General features: G+C 41.6%; 1 protein-coding gene across 1 annotated transcript; it reads left to right on the forward strand.

The window, feature by feature from the left end:
- The first annotated feature begins 3,298 nt into the window (after window positions 1-3,298).
- On the forward strand, window positions 3,299-7,131 carry LOC140941060 (uncharacterized). The gene is made up of 4 exons (XM_073390022.1): window positions 3,299-3,517; window positions 4,030-4,457; window positions 5,033-5,338; window positions 5,958-7,131. Exons 1-4 carry the CDS (start codon window positions 3,361-3,363, stop codon window positions 6,693-6,695), a joined length of 1,629 nt encoding a protein of 542 aa, XP_073246123.1. The 5' UTR covers window positions 3,299-3,360; the 3' UTR covers window positions 6,696-7,131.
- The last annotated feature ends 2,538 nt before the right edge of the window (window positions 7,132-9,669 follow it).

A 9,669-nucleotide genomic window follows, 5' to 3' on the forward strand; every position in this document is an offset into this window, starting at 1 on the left:
ACATATTTTCAGAAAACATACTAACTTTCACAGTTTTAACTTACTGACAGTTAGTACAAATTTTCACCGCGCAAGGTAAGTTCCAGCAACCGATAAAAAATGCTTCGTTGTCGCAAAATTCATTCTTACTTGAAGCCGACATGCGAAGAAAGATACAGGGGCACCCAACGTCAATTTTCGGAAAATATCTGTTCGGAAGACGATTTGAGATCTAGAATTTTCCGCTCATTTTTTGTAAAATTTCTTGCTTGCCTACCTCTCCTAGGATTTTCGAACATCTAAAAATTGGTGTAATTGCCCATTTTTACCGAATTTTGGCGCTAAAAAGCTCACCTAGAATTTTCGGGAGCCTTTTTTCTGGCTGAAATTTTCGAAAAGGTAAGTTTTGATCCCTATGATTTTCGGATCTCGAGACTTTCAGCTAGGAACTCCGAACAGATAAAAAATTTTTAGGGGATAAAAATATGCCTATATCTACCGTTTAAATACTGAAATACGTTTAACAATGCTATGTTTAAGTGGTTTTGAACTATATTCTCGTTGGGTGCCCCTGAAGATAGGGAAGCCTTGAACAATGCGAAACTTTTATCATTCACCCCGATTAAATGATAAAAATATCTTCAGGAAATAGAATATATGGTTACCCCAGTTTTCCACTTGTACGCGTAAGAGATATGAAGAAACGCGGTGCATTGTTTTTTTCCGTGAATTGAAGGAAAAATTCATTCTTATTTGCAGCCGACATGCGGCGAAACATTGGGAACCCTTGATTCAAAAATTCTTAAACTACGCCAGTCTTATTTTCTTATTTTCTTGTCTTTGTTGTTGTTGCTGTTTTCTAAGTCCCTGGGTAACCGACCCCCCCTCCCCACCCCTCCCCAAAGTCACAAGGTGGTCAGAACCTCGATCCATGCGTCGTAAACAATGCGAAACTTTTATCGGTTACCCAGATTTAATGTTTAAAATGCTTTCAGGAAATATGTTTGGTTATCCCACTTTTCCAGCTCTACGCGTAGGATATCTCAAGAAACGCGGTACGTTGTATTTCCCGTGAATTGAACGAAAAATTCATTCTCACTGGAAGCCGACGGGGTGAAATTTTCAGTTGATTAATTCCTTCGCATCCATGTTAACGAAAACACAAGAAGAGAACCATTAGTTCGAACAAATTGCTTTTAATTTTAGTGTTTTTAAACACAGTTTTTGTCTTACAAGTCACGTCGCCTCAAATGCAGGGAATCCCCTGCGCTGTCAATCATCCATTGTCATCGCGCAGAATCTGCGCGGAAACAATGGTGCCATTTTTGGAAACTTGAAGCTATGATGTAATGTGGGGAAGAATCGAGAATCATGGCGTACGCATCGTTTTGAAGTGAATAACTCATTAAACCTGACCTAATACAGCGTCGTTTTTGAATTCCTTATTACATAATTGTTCTTACGTGTTCATAGCTTCTCTCTTTTCTCGGTTAGCTTCCTAAAATTCGCTCGAGGGTCCTAACTTTGATCGTAAATATTACCTCATCGAGAAAGAAATAAACCCCTGTTAATCTGATTAGTAATGATCTGTTTGGAGCTATGATGTAAACACTGTTATTTAAACACAGCCTAGCTGGGATCTTTAAATCATTCCCCATAACAACTTTTACTGTTAAGGTTCATTCAAAGATGCCGAGAATAAAGCGTACAAAAACAGCGGCGGAGAATCCAGCAAGAAGTTCGGAGCTGATCGAAACGCAAGCTGCGGAAACTAGCAGGTTGGTATTAAACGCCCTAAAAAACCTAGTAACTTTTCGCCCGGAAAACGCCAAGGATACTTTTGTAGAGTGGTCTGTTTTTTTTCCCCGAGGTGAAACACACGCAGTAAAATATTCACGCAGTAAAGTGTTCATTTGGAAAAATTTTATTTCCGTTTCTTTCTTTTCTGCATTGCACTTTGAACACTCCAGGATCCTATACACGCTCGATTTTTAATTGGTGTTCATAGTGAAAACTCTTTCACATTGCAGTTCCCGTGCTGCTGGCCCCGTTGAAGAAGATGACAGTCCAGGCGAGGAAAGGTATATTAAATTTTATTTAGTGGGCACATATTAGATTCTATCTACTCCTCCAGAGTTACTTATTGGGACAGGGAATGTCTGGTTTCTTTCTTTCTTTCTAGCAAAGTTTTCAAAAAATCCGAAGAAAACACAATCATAGCTCCCCCGTCCCCCCTCTTTTCTTTTATATACTTGAATCATGGAAGGGGTGCCCCTTCTGCATGGACACACCCGCCGGGAGTTGTTCAAGCAAAGCAGTAGTCTAAAAAACCAAATGACTGTGAAATTAAGTGAAATCCAGGAGTAATTGGACTTAGTTCCAGTGAGGTTGAGTCCTCAAGGTTCTAAATATTGCCACAAAAATTCACAGATCTCAAATATTTTTTTGTCAAATCGTTAGAATTAAAATGATGCCCTTGAAAATTTGCAGCCAATTAATTTGGTTTCAGTGTTCGAGAAATATTGTAGCATAATAAAAATAGCAGTAAAAACTTTTTTACTATTATTTTCATTATCATTATTATCATTATTATCATTATTATTATTATTATTATTATTATTATAGCTCTGTTAATATCATCATAATCCATGCCTTAGTAGTTCTCCAAAAAACGTGCTCATTGTATATATATATATCGATGGGGCTAAAATTGTCAGAGATAACTGAAATGGTTATGCTCTTTCAATATTCAAAAATTTTATTTCTTCATGAGATAATGATGAGCCAATGCTAATGACGCAAAAGATGTAAACAAGGATTCACCCATATTCAGAAATGAAACCGAAGTAGCTTTTAAGCATGGCAATTCATGTTTTTTTTTCCTCTAGCCGTGACGACGACTCACTCATCGATGATGGAACACAACCCCAGGACCCACCAATGTTCCACGTAGCCTTGGACAACCAACGTGAAAATCAGCCATCCACAAGCCGAAATGTTGCACCGGTCATTATCGTACCGTATTTCCCACTTGGACTGGCAGTATCACCAGAAGAGAGAATGCAGTTTAACTTCAATTTGTTTCTGTATGACAGCTTGCGTTTGCCCAATGGGCTTTTTCCTGATGATGGAGCTGGAGAAGTGGTGTTTGAAGACCTGCAGACATGCAGGGAGTATTGTTCACGCTATGTACAGAAAAGAGAGGAATGGTGCGGAAGAGAGCAGGTAGAGTCAGACCACTCGCAAGAAAGAAGAAATGAACTGTCCAAGGAGGAGATGTTTCTAACCGCAGGAGAACCCTTGGATGTAACCCTGAAATATGGCAACGAAGCATTCGACCGCAACTTGAACTTAATACGCCTTGACCTCTTTGGGAATGTCATGATCTTGAATGCTCCCCACTGGAGCGATGTCGCTGCACAGTTCACACATGGTTTCCCTCGTCGTCTTATCATTAACAGCCATCGTGGAATCTTGCCTGGCAACATCACTGTGGCAGCACGCATTTCAAACCAAGCAATTCGAAGTTTGTCCCCAGGTAACTGAGAAAAATGATAGTAATGAATATTAACCCTTTAAGTGCCAATAGTGACCAACATCAATTTTCTCCTAACGATATCCATAGATTGTCAAGTGCAGTCTAAGAGAATTAATAAAATGATCACAAAGAAAAATCTTTGATCTTTCATCAAATTCTCTCAACTAATATCTTAAGGAAATGTATGGAGATCAGTCTGGAGAATTTGTATGTAGATATTGGGGCTTAAAGGGTTGATAATACAGCACTATGATGAAAACATGTTTTAACAATTTTTTCTTCAAAAAACTCCTGGATGTAGCATGGGTATAGTATTTCATTGTATTGCATGTCTTCAGCAATCGCCCTTCACGAGAACAAAATAATCACTTTGTACAAAAGGTAATCAGATGCACTGCATCGAAAACACAAGATGTAATAACTGAGGTGAATTACTGAGGAATCCCAGGTTTGATTTTTCTTTGGTGCTAGCAGAGTTGTCATTATTACCTTTGACATTGACTCTCTTGCAGGTGACATAGCTGCTTTCACCTCCAAAAAAATGATGCAAGGTTTGGGATTGACCACAACAGAGCTGATGCTTGCGCGGGCTATGGCAATCAGATATGCAGGAAAAACAGACAAACCTGTACGTCTAATTGACATGATGGCACGCTTTGGAGTTGACTTCCTCACCATAACGCCACTGGTATCAGAACAAGTACAAGGGCTCCGACAGGCAAGTTCTTCACACTGGAGGCGTATGCTAGCTTCTGCTTCAGACGACAACCACAGCAGTTCAGATGAATCGGAGCTTTCTGTTAGCTGGGATGCTGCAGACGAAAGAGAGCCACTTCCATCACAAGGAACACCAGAATACAGTTCATCCGTGACCAGACATGTAGAAAATCTGCTGCAGTGCTATGTGTCTGTGTCCACGTCTACGCAGACAACAACTCAGGTAGGGTCTCTCATGTGATTAAGAGTAAGTCAGTCCATATCCGATCCCTGGTAAATAGAAGGGTTAGATATAGATGGTTTTCATAGTGACGTCATCAAATTGTAAGGTCAAAATAGCAAGGTTTCACGAGTTTCTCATTTACACTAGGTTGAAGACAAACAAAAAGTAAATCGTTGTACAAGTTTCCATTCCTGTAGCATGTTTCATTTCGAAAGTACAGCAATTTGAACTTCCGAGTTTTCACAGTCCGTGACACCAAAATAGGAATGCTGTCTCGTTGGAAAAAGTCTCTCCTCTTGATTTTCAGCTGTATAACCATTTCAAGTATTAGGTGCGCGAAACGTTTCGGCAAATAACTCAGAAACTTTGGGCCACAAAGACCTGAGACTTGGATAAATTGTTTAAAAATTAGTCTTTTAAAACATTTCATTTTCTTGGCTTCTTCCACTGGACGGTTTCCAATTTATTTTTTTGTTGCGTGACAGTGAAGACGATCTACATCTTGTTAGTTCTCTAAAACAAAGGTCTTGGATGATGAAAATGATCGTAAAATTAGTGTATTATGGTTATAACAGGCACTGCAAGTTACAGCGGAAGCAACACGAAGACCCAGTGGCAGTTCTGGGATGGTACGAAAAAGAAAGCAGAAAACTCCCAGACGTGTTGTACCCAGGACTACAGCATCCCAGGTCCCCGAGGGAGCACCAGCTGCCGACAACCAAAGACAGAGGGATGAAGAACCACGGCCGCAAGCAGTACCCAGCCCACGCGAGCGTCTGCTAGCACTACCAGGAATCGTAGCAACACGTATCCCCAACACTGAGTCATTGAACAGGCTTCAAAAGTTCCTGCAGGAGAACCAACCTTGCAACCCACAGCAGGTGAACTAAAATTAAAAAACATTAAAAAACTGCACATTGGTTTGACAAAATGATTTGATAGGTGCTAACTTCAAAAATATTAGATTGGCATTTGCTGATGGTTTGCATAATTTTTAATTTGCATCCTATTTCCTGTGAAAACAAATCATCTTGAGATGTATTTATAACAGGTCAAAGTTAAATTTGGGTCAAAATGTTTCTACCTAGGCTGATTTTCAATTTTCCTTTGTTCATAGCTCTAATTCATGAATAATTTGGGCCGGGAGACAAAGGAAATTGAGAGTCAATCTGACCTGTTAAAGAGACAAGGAAAATTGAGAATGAACCTAGGTAAAAAAATTTTCACCTGATTTTTATTTTGTTAAATTTTCACTGCTTGCACTTGTAAAGCACTTTTTATTATTTTTCATTTACTTCATTGATACAAAGCACCCAGTGAAAATAGTAGGATTGGAGACTTCTTAGTCCTTTAAAGTCGTGTAAATGCATTGACAGTACTTTCTGAAGAATGAACTTGAAATTCCCCATTCTGAAGAGCGTTAATTGTGTACTTCAACAGTTTAAAATTCATCAAAATTAATTCAATCCAACTCACCTGTTACTCTTTTTTTTTCCCTAGGTAGAACAGGCGAGATCTTCAGAAACACAGACTTTAGAAGAGGCTAGACAAACTGTAGCTCTTCGAGTATACACAGATGAACGTGAAGAAATAGTGCAGCAGCGAGTGTGCGATGTTTGGACAGCTTCTCGGTTGGACTGCACCTGCCTCGGAGAACCAGTGGCCAGAGATTCACAGGATGAAGGAGACCAGAATTGCCCATACTGTCTATGCCAGGAAGCAGGGGGAAATATCGCCAGTGTGAGAGGCAAATGTAGGAACCAAACCTGTGCTGTTTGCATGCTGATGAATAAGCTGGACCAACGCACAATGACTGCACTTGGCTTAAAACGCAATGAACGCCTGACTGCCATGCTAGAATTGGCACCCTTCATCACAGAATGTTTGAACACTGGAGACATGCCTGAAGATAGGAGGATTCAGGTTTCCAGGGCCTTTGAAGACATACTAAGTTGTAGCGCATCCAGACTGCGATATGTTGCAAACACTGGCATGCTAATCATGCTCTGTCCACGGCTACGACACCTTCTCTTGCAGAAAGGTTGGGGCAATGTCTGGTGTAACCTGTCTAAGATAGCTAGTGCAATTGGTCATCACAACGATCACCGCAGCCAAATTGCAGCTCTGATGTTCATCCGTCGCAGGTGCATACCAGACACCAATAGCAAATGGCTGTGGTTTCTTCAGTCAGAAGATCACGCTGAAGAAGAAGAAATTGACAGGAGTGTGTTCCAATAAGACCCAACTCTGGAAGATAGAAGAGATTTTAAGTCAGACTATGAACTTTAACTAGTATGTTCATTTTGGACTTCAATATGGGCCAGTGTGTTCCAGAAATGTTATGTTTGTAAGATTTTTAAAAAGTTTCTCACAAACCGTTGATAAATACTCGACGTACTGCAGTAGTGTTTCTTGAAGAAATTCATTTTTGTGACAATCATGATGGGTAGTTTTGCTCAAGTTTATAACAAAATGATGATCAGTGTGATACTGCCCCACCAAAAGTTAACATTTAAAATAAAATTGACATGATAGTTAGAGAAAATGTGTGCTTGTCCACTGCTATAATATTATTTTCAATAACCGCCACAAAAGGGAAGTAGGTCGCTGTGCCCCCAAAGGTGAGAACACACTCAAAAGTGTCTCCTTTAATTCTGGCTACCATCGCTATAAATGGAGCCTGCCAACCAACTGCAATAAAATATTCTTTTGCTTTCACCTGCATTTTGCTAAAAAGGTTTGCAGTTCAGAGAAAGGAATTGAACAACGATTAGACTGCCGACAAAACTCTGAACAGAGAAATTCAAATTCTTTTTTCAGTTCTCAGTCTGAGATCTCTTTTTAGAACACTTTCTATTTTGCCAAGTTTCAACCTCCATATTGAAAGGAAACAAATCCTCACTAAGAAAAGCAGTGCATTATAGTCTAAATACAAAGTTTTACCCAGACAGGTGGTAAGGGTTATTATTTAAGCAAATTCATTCCAAATGAATAGTTGCAGTGAGAAATCCACGCTCACCTACTTTTTCCGGCTAAAATTTTACCCTTGCGTTTTAAGGTTAGGGTTAGGGTTTGGACTCAAGTGTGACCTTGCAAAAAATAATAAATACGAGGAAATTACTGCAGTAACGATGCTAAATACGTGCGACCCGGTCAGAAAATGCAAAATTATACAAGGGTCTTGAGCTAACGTGGCTTTTTCGCTAGGGTTGATGTTAGGGTTAGTACAGAAGGGTGGTTTTGATAAAACACCAACCAACCCTTAAGGGTTTTTTGGTGGAAATTTCAACCCTTGCCTAATTTCAACTAAAAACGTGGCAAAAGTGTGGGAATGATGCAAAAACGTTAGAAAAAAAGCTTTTCGGAAGCTCACCTTGCCCTGCAGCGCTCGTTTACTCCGTCCTGGCGTCTTGAGCAGGCGAAAAATCAGGAAAATTCAGTCTTAACAGGTTGGCACGATGCGTCGGCCATGTTTTTTTGCACTGAACAGAGCGGGACTGGGCGCCGTATTGTGACGTTGAGTGACGTATCAGCCGAGGGAAGGTTCAAGAATATGGCGGGATTGCTGTAAATAAAATATTGGCCGTGTTTGGAGCAAAGTTTGCGCCGCCTGGTGGTGGAAGGACATCATTAAGTCCGGAAACCCGCAAGTCAACAGCATCCCTCGAAGAACTGAGGGATGTTCTGAGCCTTGTAAAGCACAACAGCGCTGTTTGAGCGCTCGTAGTGAAGGTTGTGCATCAAGTTCAGATCGATCCAGGCGGCAAGTCTAAGGCAGGTTTCTTGTCGAGAACTATGTCAGCGTGAGTTTTGCGGCCTGCCCTTGCCTGCTGGCTTGACGTAGTTGCCGAGAAGCGACCTGCTTTTAGACTTATAATATTTTCTGGCTTTTGGGGGGCCGGGGTTTCCCTGTCGAAAAATAGTCGGTGGCTCATGAATAATTCATGAGGTGACAAAAGGCCGTATTTGGGGGCTTGCCGTCAGCCGCTGCGTGACAGCAAGCCCGAGGCAAGTAGGACAGGAAGGAGAAAGCCTCGTTTGACCCGATTTTTGGGACTCGCTTGGCCCAGGAAAGCGTCGATTTAATTTGAGCGAGCTGGCCAACAAAGTGACCATCGATCTTAGGAAAACTAGAAGTGCAGGCACGCGCGATCTTCTGTTGACTTAGAGGGTTGTTGTAGCGTTTGCGACGATGAAAGGATTGTAGAAGTCAAGTCGGACAGTGCTTTACTTAGAGCGAAGGGCGCTGACAGGGAAAAACCGGGCAAAGTGTAGCGGCCGCCATGTTTTTTTTTTTTCGCCGTTCCGGACCCGGACTGGACTCTGGGCCGGATACATGGGATCGACGGCCAAAAGGCTGTCACAGAAGTAGTTTTCCCAACTAACCCTTGACCCTAACCGCAAGCAAACTTGACTCGAAGCTAACCCTATGACCGCGGGTTAGCCGCGGCTTGGTCGCGGGTCAGGGTCGCGGGATACGGGTTAGGGTTGCGGGATGAGCCTTAACTTTGCTGTTTTGGGGATTTTGGGCGCGCGATGCGGGTTAGGGTTAGGGGACGCGGGTTAGGGTCACGGGATCCTCATTGTCTTTCGGGACGGGATGCGGGATACGGGTTTAGGGATCGGATTTCGCGGGATTTGTCCATTTTTCCACGTTTTTCTCATTTTTTGCTATTTTTGATGACGTTGGGCTCTCGGGGCGCGAGATCAGCGTCCCGCGACTCCAAACTGTCTGTGACATTGCAAAATACGTGCGACCCTGTCAGAAAATGCAAAATTATACAAGGGTTTTGAGCTAACGTGGCTTTTTCGCCAGGGTGGATGTTAGGGTTAGGGTTTGGACTCAAGTGTGACCTTGCAAAAAATAATAAATACGAGGAAATTACTGCAGTAACGATGCTAAATACGTGCGACCCGGTCAGAAAATGCAAAATTATACAAGGGTCTTGAGCTAACGTGGCTTTTTCGCTAGGGTTGATGTTAGGGTTAGTACAGAAGGGTGGTTTTGATAAAACACCAACCAACCCTTAAGGGTTTTTTGGTGGAAATTTCAACCCTTGCCTAATTTCAACTAAAAACGTGGCAAAAGTGTGGGAATGATGCAAAAACGTTAGAAAAAAAGCTTTTCGGAAGCTCACCTTGCCCTGCAGCGCTCGTTTACTCCGTCCTGGCGTCTTGAGCAGGCGAAAAATCAGGAAAATTCAGTCTTAAC

The sequence above is a fragment of the Porites lutea genome, chromosome 1 (assembly GCF_958299795.1).
Source record: "Porites lutea chromosome 1, jaPorLute2.1, whole genome shotgun sequence".
In the NCBI taxonomy this organism is placed as follows: Eukaryota; Metazoa; Cnidaria; class Anthozoa; order Scleractinia; family Poritidae; genus Porites; species Porites lutea.